This window comes from Phaethon lepturus, unplaced genomic scaffold (genome assembly GCF_000687285.1).
Source record: "Phaethon lepturus isolate BGI_N335 unplaced genomic scaffold, ASM68728v1 scaffold4986, whole genome shotgun sequence".
NCBI lineage: Eukaryota > Metazoa > Chordata > Aves > Phaethontiformes > Phaethontidae > Phaethon > Phaethon lepturus.
The window spans coordinates 42,212-58,642 of NW_010548221.1; the positions used below are offsets into that span (position 1 = coordinate 42,212).

General features: G+C 38.3%; 1 protein-coding gene across 1 annotated transcript; it reads right to left on the reverse strand.

Annotated features, from left to right (window-relative positions):
• Positions 1 to 2,574: 2,574 nt before the first annotated feature.
• GGH (gamma-glutamyl hydrolase (conjugase, folylpolygammaglutamyl hydrolase)) lies at positions 2,575 to 16,358 on the reverse strand (the record flags this gene model as incomplete). Its single annotated transcript, XM_010289895.1, has 9 exons — positions 2,575 to 3,107; positions 5,155 to 5,292; positions 6,582 to 6,672; positions 6,776 to 6,882; positions 7,748 to 7,886; positions 11,128 to 11,212; positions 14,390 to 14,440; positions 15,714 to 15,828; positions 16,326 to 16,358. Coding segments are annotated over 9 exons (881 nt in total), but the record flags the coding sequence as incomplete, so codon positions are not given.
• Between the last annotated feature and the right edge of the window lie 73 nt (positions 16,359 to 16,431).

A 16,431-nucleotide genomic window follows, 5' to 3' on the forward strand; every position in this document is an offset into this window, starting at 1 on the left:
AGAATAATACAAAGAGGAAACCATATCAAACTTTTCCTTCTGAAAGATAGTTTAAATATAATCAGCAGGACACAGGGTTACCTTTCTGATCAATGGATGTTTTTTCCCACACAGCAGCAAGATGATTAGGCTCATAACCCATCTCTGAATAAGCCAAGAATATGGCCACAGTCTCCTCTCTCCAATCCTAAAAACTATGTTAGATGTTCTGCCTGAGCAATGAAAAACCATATTGTAAATCATTTAGAAGAGAGAGCAGAGAGGAGGTCTACTGAAACTTTGTCAGAACAGATTTTTAAACCCTCTATTGGGTGAGTGCTAGCCATTTCTCGGTTCCTCTAGTTTGCTTGAGTAAAGAATAAATTGATGGAAGATGTCAGGTATTACAAGGAACAGACACGAGTTCTCATTTCACTCAACGCTGCAGACAGCGGTTGCTTTGCTTACAGCCCTGAAGTTTCAGAGCCCTGAGAACACCCACTAGTTCTGCAACCCCTCCTCACCTTCACAGAGGTTTGGCTGCCTGTGCACAAGTAAACTCTTGACACTCTGCACCCGGGATCGGCCTGCTCTGAAAAGGCTGCATGAGAAAGAGCTGTGAGCAGCCTTGCTGAAAGCTTCTGCCCCTTGGCTTAGCAGCTGCATTTAAGCTCAGGCCCTGGGCCTGGGTCCCTTCCTGAGCTGTGCTGGGCCATGGACCTCACTTATCCTGACCCTCACTTGCTGACATGACCATACCAAGTGGACACATGTTACAGCAGCCTCCTGATTTGGGATTGTCACAGATGGAAATAAAAAGACAATGACTGTAAATGCTTTATCCATGGTATCTAAAAGAGAACACACGTACACATTTGCTTGAATAAAAGTTTATTTCACATATCAGAAAAATCATTGATGCCATCAAGTAAGACTTTACAAGATAAAGGATACAAAGGAAAAAGACACATACAAATTCATAATAAATACACTGCTCTCTCATCATACTACATGCAGTATTCCTTGTAGTACACACTTAGGAACTAATTACTAGCACTGCAGTTAGCAGACATTTCACTTGCAAGACTGTTCCCTGTTTTTAAGGCTAAATCTTGCCCTCCTTCCTTAGGTAAATTCTTAGAGCTATTCCAAAGAACTCAGCCTGAATAGGAAGACTGGACCTGGTTTGTAAGTATCTTAGCTATTACATTTATGTGCCACTGTATAGCATAATCCTCTTTTTACACTTGGTTCTACTCAGGAGTCAGCTAATACAGTTAATATAACAAAGTCACCTGTATTAAAAAGAGAGTACCATTCACTGAATTTGGCTGATGTGACAAATGTAGATATAATCTGCAATATCACATGTTTAAGCTTGCAATTACCTGGTAGTGTCTTTCTGGCAGTCACAGTTAATGCTTCGTTGTAGTTTTTTTAACTAATGCATAGAATTATAGAATCTTTGGGTTAGAAGGGACGTTAGGTCATCTAGTCCAGCCCTGCTGCAGTGAGCAGGGATATCTTCAACTAGATCAGGTTGCTCATCCAGCCTGACCTTGAACATTTCCAAGGATGGGGCATCTACTACCTCATTTCACATTCTCTTACACAGTTGTTTTGTGATAAGGAACAAGTTAGAGACTCCTTTACTTGAAAAACCTAAGAAATGTGCCAGCTTTATTCAGATATGGTAATTGAGAGTATAAGGTACTACAAAACAGAGCTGAGGAACAAAACACTCTTCATAAACTCCAAATCCCCACTGATGTGAACAGAGTTTGGAAGCTGTGCAACAGAGGAGAGTTGTATTTGATTGTCTCATCTTAGTTCCTTTTTGGACACCACACAAAACCACTGAACAATATTTTCACTAAGTGTGCAGCAAAGCAAAACAAAAAAAAAAAAGAAAAAAGTATCACAGTGTATTGAATGCAACTGCTATTACCATATTATGTCAACATTAATAGGTTTCTCATATACATTCATCTGCTGTTTGAATTCTAGCTGCATTAAACTATCCAACAAGACAGAAAGAAACTATTGTCTTTACTAAGTTAATGGCAAACTACCTTTTGATTCAAAGTGAGAATTCCATCCAGTAGCTACAGGAAAAGTCAGACTACATAGAGAGAAAAAAAATGGGTTTAGATTCTTTCAAATACAAAGAAACAAAGAAATGGACATCTGCATCTCATATCTGTCTGCTGACTCCAGTTACTCTCAGACAAATTCTTGGAAGATACATAAAGCCGAATTTGAAAAGAACAGAAAGTGGAACCAGCACTTAGCTATGCCCTCCAAACTTACTTATTCTACCTGGTATTTGCAATGCTTCGTTTACACTGCATCCTCATATTTATGTAGGCCTTACAAGGTATAAGCACTCCAAATTATGCTGAATGTACAAGAGAGTTTTATAAATGAGATATAACATGTGCTTTTTAGGCAAAAATGTCTCTTTGCAATCATGCCTCCTTACTATTTTGGTCAATTTTTCAAATGACAAAATAGCCCCTGTCAAGAACTTGGTTACATGCACAGATTTACAAAAAAACCCAAGATCAGAGATCAGAAGTCTCATGTAAGTGATTTGAAAAGACAGGATTTTACTAAGCAATGTACCTATGCTTCTAGTGCTATCACAGTTCACAACATTTTACAAAGATAACATTCACATTTTAAAATATATGAACACAGCGTTTTTCCTTGTAATAACCTGATTACTTCCAAGTTTATAAGCTCAATCAAGACCGCCTCCCTGGAAGAAAAATGCATTTTTCTGTAGCTTGCCTTAAAGTATGATCCAGGACAATTGTTACGTTATTGAATGTAAATTTTATATTAATGGTCCAAGAGTGCAGAAGAAACACAGGATAAATCACTGTAAAGTAAGAGAACTGTTTGGGCTTTCTGTCACGTGCAGTGCACTATATTAGCTTAATTACACAATGCTGGCAAATAATTCCATTTATAAATAGCAACACTGCACCTTTGACACGGTACTCAATCAAAAAAGTAGATTTGCTGAAATGAAGAAAATGTTCCTGTATAAACTGGAGTATAATTATAAATCAATTCTTTTGTTTCCTCATCTTCACTAGGGAACTGGTGCAGGCTCTTCCGGGCTGTAAAACATTGTAAACATACAGATCACTTTATTGTTCTCCTCCTTGACAATATGTTTCTTGGCTAAGTAAGTTACTCTGTGTAGCGTAACAGTAAATGGAATTACAGTAACTAGTATTTGAAGAAACATCTTCAGAAAGCTGGTTACATCGTATTTTATTACTGGGGAGGGTAGGCTTTAATTATTAAAGCCAAGATGTACAAAAATATTTATCCATGAGGTACTGTCAGTATCTACCAGAGATACCAGTACTTGTAATACTGAAAGAAATGGAACAGAGTATCAGCCTACTGAAAGTTGCAGTGTTAGCACAGACTGTGCTGGTAAGGAAAATAAAAAATGAATCTTTGTCTCATTTATCACAGTGGCAACTCTACACAAGTTAAAATTAATGACAGATGGATATGAAAATGATATTTCAGAAGGATGGTTTAGTTATTACGTGATCATAGATGAGTATATTTTTGCCAGCTGAAAACAGTTTATGTTTTTTCTCCCTGTGGCTTCTTTTCAAAATTAAGGAAGACATTCTGCCTTACATTCGCTACAAACATCATTTACTCATTGCAACGTTATGATATGAAGTACTCGGTAGGAGCAGCTGTACACAGACTGGGAGGTAATGAAGAATAACTCATGATTCAGTATATGAGATGAGGGTTATACACATACGCTGGCTGACACAAGTTTGCTCTGCTAGAATTGAAGGTCAACAGATCAAAAGCTAGTGTCACACCTGTGTGGTACTATGCACAAGTTCACGATGTGTGTACACTTATATAAAAGAACTCATACACTGTGTCTCAACACGACTTACAGGCAGAGTTGGCACTTATTTTGCTGCATTTACTTGGACAATGGCCTGAGCAAGCTTACTTCTGCCTGTAATAGTGTGCAGACAGATACTAGTGCATGTAGCAAAAAAAACTAGAAAACATGCTGCCTTCTAGTATTAGATTACAAAAGAAAACATAAGACTCGTACTATACTTTCTCCTATTCCCCTTTATTTTTGTCTTAGGGGAGACTAAGTACCCTATTAAAATACAGGAAGCTTATGGGTGTTGACAAGGATTTTTACATGCTTTTGCTACCTTTTTGCAAAGGGGAGTAGGACTACATTATGCAAAAAAGAGCCTTGAACTTCTTTGAAGCACAACTTTTATTTCTACCTTCTCACTGACCAGGCCAGCACAAGTTGCATTTCTTTAAATCACTGTCTGCTTTCTCCAATTAGGTGACTCTTTTGATTAGAGATCAAATCTAAGAGACCAAACTCAATTAGGTTATTGATTATGTTCTTCATAGTCCAAATTGATCAGTAAGACAATTTCAAAAATAGTCAATTTGAAATATGAAAAATGGTATTTCAGCAGAATTGCTTAGTAAGTATAAATAAAAGAAGAAAGTGAGTTTGATCCCTTCAAATACTCCTGTATTTGTATCCTGCCTTTTTACAGCAAATAGACCACAAGTGTCATAAATCATCAAAATTTTACACGTTACTTCCAGCTTCTTAGGGTATAAACAAACAGAAGCTCTGTAAGATTCAAAAACTTCTGTGCTTTCTATAGTAGGTAACTGTTGGACACTATATTGCACCCCTTTGATACATCCATATACTGCCCAAGCATTTTTTATAATCTTGGTGCATCTATTTTGCAAGCAAAGCTGAGAATACATTGAATGACTAACTCAGTTTGGAACTGAAGAAACCTGTGGAGAATTTTTTAATTTCATTGTCTTTGTGCAAGGGAGGCTAAAATGCTACAGTGATCATTCGAAACTGCAGAAAGTCATAGCACAAATAAGGCTTTTGAGCCAGTCTACTGAAAATGCCTGGCCTTTTGATGTCACTTCTACTAAGCCATTCTATTTCTAGTATCTCTTGTTTTTTATAAGCCTATAAAGCTTGCAGAGTAATCTTCTCAGAAAGCAGTAAGAGGTACTGAACTTTGACAACTGAAGAAGAGGTCTGTCATCTTCAAAGATTTTCACTAATGATTCACTCTAAAAAGCGACATTTATAGATAATAAACATTTTACCTTCATTAATGAAGAAGTCAGCTATATAATATGCTGCTCTTACAGCTGATGGGGAATGTGGAATGCCTGGTGAATTCTTCCACTCAAAAGGATTTTTCTCTGGATGCCACTGTACACCATAAATTGGATATTTGTATGCTGCAAACAACACAAAGCACGTAAACAAGGTCTACGTCTTCAGAATTATGTGCTTAGTCTTACTGCAAAAGAAACTCAAAAGAGTAAGTTACATACTACCTCGCTTATCAACAGTTTCATAAAAGCCTAAACAGCAAGTTGAAACTGTTAAAGTCACAGTAAAACTGAAGGAAAAAAAAGGGGGATATTATAAAAGAAGGGTCTCATTCCATGCAAGATACTTGTACATCACTTTTTGATTATTCATTTCAAAATTTTTATATATGCATATATATACACACACACACACACACAAAAATGATGTTATGCCTGTATCAGTCTCAAAACTTCCTATCTACTGCCAGCATCACTCAACATACGATATTCACAGCCATGCAGGATATCCCTGGCAGTTCCATGGGACAGATCCAAGTCTTAGGATCTCCTTGAAGGCCCAGTCAATCTAGGGGCAGCTCCCATCTGCTCTGTGCCAGGCCTGATTCACACAGGGGGAAGCCAGTCCTTAAGTCTCTTACAAAGAACTGCAGCATAGCAGCTGATGACTGCTCTGTGATAAACCGCTTGCAGGCACGGGAGATGTCTGTCATTAGCCTAATCAGGTTTTCTGATCAAACTGCTATTCTCCTCATCTGGAGGACAGCCATTATACCATACAGAGGAATACCATGGGTCGGCAGCTGGGCCTTACTGCAGAGCATCTAGTAGTGCATTGATCAAGATAAACTGCTCTCTAAAGAGGTAACTTGTTTTTTGAGCTGAGCAAGCCTGGTGCAAAGCATACACAACACAAGCTAAGCAAGGCAAAAGGCTTTTGGAGGAGGGCAATTACCAGTATTGCCGCTAAAGTAATGAGGGATGCTGCTGTTACCTCCGTACCCTGAACTGCTCTTCCCATACAGCAAACAAACAAGAGCATCACAGGAATGTGAGCATAAGCAGGCAGGCAGAAAGCAAGGTGCAACAGCGGCACACCGCACAGTGGAGGGATTAAACTACTACAGGACGAGTGCTGTACACTTCACATCTCAGCAGCTGAATATTCCAGTGCTAAAGTGTAACAGCGTTATCACTGGGCGAGAGAAGTAAGTAATTAGGCTCACAGATTATGTACTCAAAAGGTAAATATTCCTGCAAACAGAGTATGTTCCTCACGGCCAGAGCACCAACAGGGCTGATGCTCATCCTGCTATTCTTACAGCAAGCTTGCGGTACAAATTAACAATGCCACAACACCTGTAAAGAACTAGTTTGTTACAGTCACAGCTTACAAAGGAAATTAATTTCCGTACCTTCCATGGTAGATATAAACTCCACTTCATCATTGATGTTAGTGGTCAGAACGTTATAGAAATTACGAAGCTTTTCATTCTTTGTGAAATTCTGTGATAAGGAGGAGGGGGGGGGAAATGTGTCATTTTCTCATTTATTTCTAGTTTTAACAGAGCAAATGCATTTGTGTTCAGGAAATAAAATGATCAAATACCTCCATGGAGAGGCTCCACATATGAAAGTTTGATGTCAAGGGCTCGGTAGCAAATGCATGTAATACATCATCAGGGAAATTCTTGAACAACCTACTGTCTTTTGCAGCTATTAAAAAGAAAAATGAAAAAAGGATATTGTCCATTACCCAAGATGCTAACAAATGGACTACTACTGAACAGGAGATAAATTAAATAACATACTGCATTAAAGTAAACTTTTTTCTGTGGTATAACTTCATGATTTTAGAATACGCTGCAAGGAAAATCAGTGAAATAACTACAACAGGTTTCCAGTATGCTGTTACCACTGTCCTCCAGTCTTGAACCAGAGCAGACCCAACTTTGCTACCCAAGTTCTCACTAAAATAAGCATCATTCTTTGCCACTCATTCACAATGAGCACAAATGACAGAATTTATGAATGCTACATGGTCCACAGATGGATTACTCACAAATTAAAGGATAAAGTATCAACAGAGGCCACATTTTACCAGTGTTGCTGAGTGGCATAGCTCTATCTTATGGGATCTCTCTGATTTCAATACTGTACAAGTGGGACAGTAATGCTAATATTCATTCATCATTAGGAAAGATGCAATTTGAAAAATTTAAAATTACCTGCTCTCCAAGTTTGATAGGTTTTGGACCCGTGAATTTTGTTCAACTCGGTAACAAAAAGGGACCTAAACCTACATTATTTTTGTAGGTCCAAATTATCAAATAACTTAAAGAGCCACAACTGTGTTTTTTGCTGACTGCTGTTGGTTTCAGGTGGCTTGTGCTCACGTCTCTGCTTTAGAAGTGGTAGAGTTTCACTGACTTCATAAAAACAGTCATGGTGACTTAATATGAAAGAATTTAACAAGATAATCATCAGAAACCTCCCAAACATTCAGCTCTGCATATTTATCACAAACAAAATACAACACCTCTCAGCAAAACTCAGACATGAGACATAATGGATTTTTCACCTGAGGTAAAGTTCAGAGGGAGTGCAAATCCATTTGTCTTGGTATTAACAAGTAAAACTTCGCCACTTGTGAGATATGTCAGCTCTTCATGTCCAAGACATGTTCCCCATACTGGAAAATAATCTCCTTTATCATTAGCCTTCAAAATAAAAAGCAACAACATAAGGAAAAAGTACTGAAGATTTACAGAAAGAAGACTGAAGAGAACTTCCTACTCTTTTTGCTATCCCTTGTGTAGGTGAGAAGTAAAACTACTACAGTAGCACAAATTGCTAACAGACAAATTTTAACTCTTCAATTACAATTGAAATAAACACAGACTCCCTTAGTTTTTCTCCTAAAATATGAAGGGTAGGAGATATACACGTCTGTTGAAGCAGTAAACTGAGCCTAACATTGACATTAATTTGACTGTTCTGTTCTACAAGTAATAAATATTGAAAGCAGCCTAATCAGAAACAACAAAATGGCAACATTTCTATTAAAAAGGTAGTCAGAAGAAGGGTCACAAACCAATCTGTCACCATTTTGAGGTAAAGCCTATTCATCACAATTCGTATGTTTACATGAAGTATGTTATGATCACATAGCAAAAGCCCTTTGCAATGTCCATACACCTTTGCCCACCCATCTGTATTATGAAAACATAAATCCTATTACTAGCACAGCTATGGTGTTAAGGGACATACATACATGCTTGTTTAACTAGCAGGTTTGGACCTGTGTTCCAGAAAGTTAAACTGGGAGTTCAGGCAACATGAAAAGTGACAATCGTTTTCAAAAGAATAAAAATTGGGAATAAGTGCAAAAGCAAGAGAAGAAAGCAAAAAGGAGAAAAGGAAATCAAAAAGAGAATACAGTTAGCTTCCTGTCACTTAACTAAGCACAGTGCATACACACAGTGGAAATTTGCTTTTCGTATAGTTTATTCCTGATAGTAAGCACCTATTAGAGACTGGGATGTTTCAGGATTCCTGAGTAGTCTTTCTTAACTTGTTTATAAACATTTTTAAGTTACGCACACACATATGTGAAGAGCTGCTGTTCAAAAGCCATTTCTGAGAAAGCAGAAATGACAGGTTTAGAATAAAAATTTTACCCTACTGCATTACTGATAGCACGGTAATAAATGCCCATATAATTACTACTACTCAGAGCAAAACATGAAGATTTACAGAAAGAAGACTAACTACTCCAGAGTCTTCATGACCACCCATCATGCATGGCTAGAGAAATAGAATTTGCAACTTCACTGTCCTTCTTTCATGTAAGTGAGGAATAAAACCACTAATGGCAAAAAAATGGACTACAGTTTAAGAACAGTTACGAGCAAACTGTAAACATTTTGTGCCCCCCCCTTTTTTAATAAACATTAGCCTGAAGGCTAAGTATATATTAAACAACACTCAAAACATCACATTTTAAAAACTAATTTAAAAGCTAGAAAACAGTATTTCATTTAGGTGCCTAGTTAATAAAATTCTATTCACTTGGATGGGGATTAGCATTTCACATCTTCTATTCATATTAAAGCAGAGACAGACCAAGTCATTTCTCATTGTGAACATCTGAAAATGAGAAGGAGCCCTCATACACTTTAAAATAACATAAAGTTCAGTCAATTACATACCTGCTAATATACTCTTGACTATTGTAGCTCACCTTACATTAGTAAAGCTACCAATATTTTATAGCACCAATTAAGTCTCAAAAGATGAAAACCAAAACACACAATCATCACAAATAGCACAGGAAAAAAACCCCAACTTATTAGTAAGAGTTACCTATGATCAACCAAAAATTATTTTCTGCCTTTTACTCACCTGAAGTACACATACCGTAGTAAACCCGCCTCTCTGATCATGAAGTTATGACATAAGCAATTCAGTTAAACATTGTGAAATGCCAGTAGAATTTTGTAATAGTACTGCAAACCACAAGAAACTCTCACCCCAATACTGAATATCAAGACACAGGTTGCACTGCACACAGTGAGCAGTTTCAAAGACACAAATGAGATTAATCATCTTACATAAAAGCCAGATAGTCTTTGCAAGATTTGGCTTTAAGGTGACTAACAATCACCATGAATAAAGATAGACAAAAGAAGAACAGCAGTGGTGCCATGGGGATTGAAGAGCAGGAACCTCAATTACTGAATTGCAGCAGCTGACTGGTCCTGTGAATACCACTGCCTGCGCTTTCCTTGCCTGCTGCTGGAAAGTCAGCAGTAAGGGTAGAAGAGGAATTCCTCACTGCCAATGAATGCTTCTACCATGGTAACAGTTTAAACATTATTCATAAATGGCTCTAGAATTGGGCAAAGTTTTCCAAAGTATGACTTCTGTGGCAATTTTAGTCAACGTTAGCTGAAAATAAAATAAAGTCAGTAAAGAGGGGAAAAAGGAAGGAAATTTACATTTTTATTCAATCTGAATACAGAATATCCTTAACAAATCATAGGGATTGTATATAAAGCTCAGTGATCTCCATTCCTTTCCACAATGCAAATTTTACTTCAAAAATTTGTTGATTACTATCTGAAAAAAACTCCACCTTTTATGCTGTAAGAGAATTAAATCTTCAATAAGGATTCAGAGCCTCCCTGAAGTTCTCTGAAAGAAATAGCTTTCCCAGAAATTCAATCTTTTCTTAATAAAGCTAATAACCATAAGAATATTTAAAAATAATTAATATAACCTTTCAAGTGTTCTTCCCACCTTTTTTGTGTTATAAATTAAGCTAGTGTTCACTTTAAAAATCTGCTATATTTACAACTACCAAATAAATAGGTAAAATAGTATAACATGCTAATGTAGACCCCCTCATCCGCACCTCCAAAGATACATTTAAATCTACTTATAGATAAGTGAGAATAAAGGTGTTTCACTAGCTGTAACATATGTGAAGGAAGTCCTTAAGGTCTTATTATTGTAAACTGGTTTATTTGAGAGTCTCTATAATTCCTTCCTCCTTTACTAATAAAACTTCTACAAAAGATTACATTTATTTATATCTTTGTTCACCATTTAATGTCAATGGATACTCTGTGCTTTTGGAAGACATTATTGTTACTTTATTGCACATTCCACACAGCCATAAAGTCCTAGGTACAATGAATAAATGATACTGTTCTCACTTGAAGAACTTGGGAGTTTAAGACCATGGCACAACATGTAATAGGAGAGGGTGTCAGAAGTCTGAATCCTGAGCTATTAAATTTTTTTTTTTTATGCAGAAGCCAACAATGAGCTACATATTATCAGGCTTACAGTTAACACGCTGGATGCCAATGGAAATCTATGAAAATATGAGCCTCCCTGTCATTTTGATCTCTGAACAGTGACAATAACAAGAACAGACTGTTCCTTGGTAATTACCTCTAATGCCTTGTGGTAAAATATCTTAGCAACCCTGGAATACTCTGAAGTCTTAAGATCCACACCACCTCCTGGAAAAAGTACCCTGAAAGGCAACATCCAAGAATCTCATTAGCAATGGTGATCAAACTAAAACCTGGACAATGTACACAGAGAAAGGTCTGATAGTGGTTTTAAGGGTAGGATTCAGGTCTAGGTTAAGACACCTACATTTCAGAATTCTATAGACAGGCATCTAGGCTTCCATTATGGACAGCAGGGATCTAGTCAGAAAAGTCAATGGAGACTCAAATCTGTTTTCTAGAGCAGATACCTAACCGGACGGTAGGTTGAACAGCCCTGTAGGCTCCACTGGCTGTACTGACTAGCACTCAATTAATTATGTCACTCTAGACAGCTAGCACACGTGCAGACAGCTAAGTTTAAGTGTCTAAGTCTATAACTGAAATCCTAAATCTTCGTGTTCTTCTACTGAAGAATGGTTATTATCACAACATAGTGACAGAAAATACACAGAACATACAAATTTCAGCTGGCACACAAAAGGGTTGCATGCCATGATTCTGTCAAATCCCATCCTGACTCTCAGATGGCTCTCCCTACCACTTTAAAATCCTGGCCCCAATCTTAATTCATACTGTTCAATTTCAGTAAAGAAGAATTGTGACTCTGGGCAGAGTGATCTTCTTCATGCAGACAATACAGATCAAAAAGTTCCCCTTAAAAGGGGAAAAAAAAGTATGTTCAGCCGTAACCTCTGGTCACACAGTATCTAGTGTAGAAGAAGACGACGACAAAGCAATCTCAGAGACAATTTCGAAGAAATAGTGCACAATCTTTTTCCACCACAAAAAATAATCAGCAATGGCAATTCTCTGTTTGGCTCCCCAAATCCAACCACCACAAAAGAAAAAGACTCAGTACAGTCTAGCAGAGATTTCACATGTACGCACAGTGACATGGAAAGCAATCAAGTGCCATCAAAGAGAGTAACATGAAATAAAGGAAGTCTCTTCTGGCTGTAACTGGAACATTACCCGTAGAACCAACAGAACTGCATGTGTGATCACTCCCTAACCCACTGCAGCAGAAACTGTATTAGATTTACCCAAGCCACATTCATCAGTTGCTGATTTTTAACCAAAATGGATGAAGGATTTCCTCTATGTTTCAGTGCTCTGGAAATGGCAACCTGTATCACTGAGATGCTAACAAGCAGCCAGAAACAACAAACATCTCAAATTATCCCAAGCATTTGCTAAGTGAGTGTGCATTTAGAATAAACCCGGTCACAAGGGTTTAAGGTGAATTATGCTCAGGATCATGCAAAAGCCAACAATTATTTAGTGGAGAAGTAGAGCAGTATTCACAAAATATACATCAGATTACTCTCCAGTGCCAATACAGAAAATGAACACAGCTGAAGATACTTTCAAAGCAGGCCACATTACAGATTCCTACAGAGATCTAGTTAGACAAATCAGGAGATCCTTACCTGGAAGTGGTGGAAAATTCATGTCACCCGTTCCTTTTGTTTAAAGTAAAACCTGACCAATACTAATTAGGAAAAACAATTGTCATTCCGGCTAATGCAAAAAGGAAGTAACCCATTAAGTAGCAATGACAATGACTTGACATTGTCATAAACAGATGGAAGTGCAACTACCTGTATTCCAGTATCTCTAACTGGTTAGAGCTGATGATGTTCACTGTGAATTTCAAAGGTTATCTCAGGAGTACCTCATTATAGTCATAAAATTCCATCTCTCTATAGTAAGTTTCATGATTTTAAGAAGGTGGCATTTAATAATAAATAATTTCCAACTGCAAAGAACCTGAAGCTAAAGTCTTACAACATGAAAGATCAATGCATCTCTTTCTTATTCTAAGTTTCCACAGAATGGAAAGTCCTTCCCTCCAGAGATCTCATTTGTTATTTACACACAGCTATACTGTGGAAGCCATGAGCTGACAGTGGAGGGCAAAAAGAGCAAAAATAGACCATCCTTCGATAGACATAGCACAGACCCAACTGGCAATCAATGCAAAGACAGGAGGATATAGGAACTGGATCTACTTGCCCAATACCCTCTTCTGCATTGAGGTAGGTAGTGAGGTAGAAAGAATGGGAGACCCCATTGGTGAAAGCCCTTCTGGCAACCAAAGAGAGGCTGGCAGCCATGAGAAAGGATAAAATGATTAATTTTTTTAAAATTATTAATCCTCCAACATGAGGAGCCACAGGGGAGAAACTGTCCCTGTCTTAAACTTGCTTACACCACAAGACTGTGAAGATCCACATCTTCGTGTACAAGGCATGCTGTGGAGCATAAGAGGACAATGATCTCCCCAGAGAGCCACAGGTCTAAATCTGCAAGTTCTACACATGTTGATTAACATTCTAGTATTCGCATAAGCTTAACAAAAATATTCATGGTTTAAGATGCTCATGTCATGACTACAAGTAGCCCAATCACATGCTATGGGCTCACATATGATCAAGCCTGTGAAGTGTAGCATCAGCTAATTTAACTCTTCTAAAGTGCGCTTTTAGCACAAGGCAAACATAAAAGGTTTTGACCTTCCTTAGTCCACGATTAAAATCTGTTAAATTAGATCACATTATCCCACATTTAAAATGCAGGAAGAACTCGTGGGTGGGCAGTTGCCATAGATCAGCTGAAAATGTTGAATATTTGTCTGTAACAAAGACCTAAGACACAGAATCACAACAGGCAAGATGGGCCATTCATGTAGCAAGAGAGAGAGAGCACCCACAGAGAAAAGGATGGAAGAAATTGGAAATCAGAAACTTTTGTGATACAGGAGATATGGAAAGGACTGGAAGAGGGAAGAAAGGGTTGGAACAGGGATGAAACGCCCAGCAAGTGTTATTAAATATCAAAATTAAGATGATAGCTCAAATGAGGAAGTGGCAAAAAGTAATAAAGGAGTGGGCTATTTCACTTGTAAAATTGTTAACCACTATAATGCCACTTCTGTCTGCCGGCAGACAAGCAGAGTAGAATGCCAAGATGACCATTGGCACTGTTGTAGATTATCCAACATGTGCTCCTTGAGGAAGGCAGCAGACCGACATCAGATGAAATACTGCTCTCTCTGTCATAGAACACATTTACGTGTCTGCAGTGCTCAGCACAACCTCTCAGGAGAGTAGAAAGACACTGTTCCTGGCAATACAGCAGAGCTCGAAACCAGAAGTATCACATCTTTCAACAGAAAATCAGTGCTCAAAACTTACCCATTAATAGAGTGGAATATTTTATCATATTCTTCATCTGAAAGGTTTAGTCTGAAACACCAAGAAAATAGTTACAGAATACATATGAAATACACCTATTTAACCACAAAAATATCATTGTTATTGAATGGAAACATGAGACACAGAAAATATGTAGAAAGCATGCTTTAAACAGAATAAACCAGACCCAAATCAAATGAAACATTTCACTTGAAACAGCTCAATCCACAGGATTGAAAATAAGGTCCTGCCAGTTCAGGATTAGGTATGCAGAGACCCCTTTGCAGACACTCGTTAAATTTAACATTTATATGAATGGCACAGTTATTATTTCCTGCACACCAGCAACTCCGGTTTACAATTGACTCCAAGAAGGGCAGAGCTGCAAATAGTGGGTCACACCCGTTCTTCAGCAAAGATATAGTTGAGGGTGGAAAGATGAGAAAGACCTCAGCATGAGCAAAACATCAGCAAACCAGAACAATGGCTACACACCTGCAGAACTGATACACTGGGTATATTCAAAGAGTCCAGCTTTGCTGCATCTTAGTTGCCAGAATTAGAAGCCTTAGTTCATCGATGAAGCTTCTGGTCAGAAAACATTCTGAAAGCTCCACGAGCTACGTGAGAAACACTGGCTTCTAATTCAGGCACTTAACTGGTGCTTTTATTGGACTGTGCAGATACACTCTACTGTGATTTTCTGCAGCTGCATTAGAATATTTTTAAAGTTTTGACAATTATCATTTTAACATCCGATTCAGTGCATTTACTATATTATAGCTAACTGTTGGCTACGAAGTATTGTCAGTTCTCTGCCACTCTGCTATTTTTTAATCAACAACCAAAATACAACAATACATGGAGTTAGTGGCCCATAGTTTGAGCAGAACTGGACTTTGGTTTCTTCAAGGAGTATAGGCAGCTTTCCTCCATTACTGGAATTCTATGACTACAGAATGTGATAAAAGATAGTATGTGTATATATATCTAGCCATCTACATGTGCTTGTGGGGCACTACAACACTGAATATAGCTAACTTCAAGAACCATGGATGCAAACCATGGAGGGTAATGTTACAAGTAAACAAGAAGTAATATTTTTCAAAGAAAGGTTAATATCGTAAGAATAAATTCTAAAAATCGCATGTTCCAGTCTGCTTTTATTCGGATTTCTAAAACACCCTGCAAATTGTAGCATCTTCGAATAGTCTTTGAGGAGCTCTAAACACTAAGAAAAGCAGCACAACTGCTTTCTGTACCTCTAAGATGATACCCTTACACTAAACAACTATTACCCACTTGTCAGGATATAAAAGTCTACCTTATTGGCACAACTCGGGCACCGGCAGATTCCAAAAACTTCACATATGAAGCTGCAATATAAGAACTTCCAAATCTGTGGAACTTCTCGAAGTGACATTCCTGTGACAATATCCCTGAAGAGTCCAAGAAAGAAAATTAGCGCTATATACAGCAAATATGACACGCTGAAAGAAAAATTAAACTCCAATTTCCTATATGCCAGGTTACAGCCTCACGTTTCTGCCTGAGAGAATTACAAACACTTGAGACAATGGGACATCAATTACAACGCCTAGTCACAAGGCAGTAAATAAACACACATTACCCGACTAAGACTCAGCTTCCCTGCCTTAACTATTTAGTACTACAACTTCTCTTAAATAAGTTATAGTTACTTTAAGGTTTTTTTACACTTTACAGTGTATAGCGTAACACTATTTATAAAAGCTTTAGGCAAACCTACGCTCCGGGAAACCTTCCTCTCCACGCAGAAACCGGCAGGCTCTCCTCCCCCAGGACAGCGAGGGCAGGGTGCGAGGCAGCCCTCGGCCGCCGCCTTACCCTGGCCCGGCCCCTAATCCCCAGGCAGCGGCCGCCGGCAGCTGAGGGGCCGATACCTCCCACCCCTTACCAATGATGGGTCTCTCGTTGCCCACGGGGGAGGCTGCGGCGGCGCAGCGGAGCAGAAGGAGGAGAGTGGCGGCCGGGAGGGGAAGAAGAGCCGCGAAGCGCCCCAT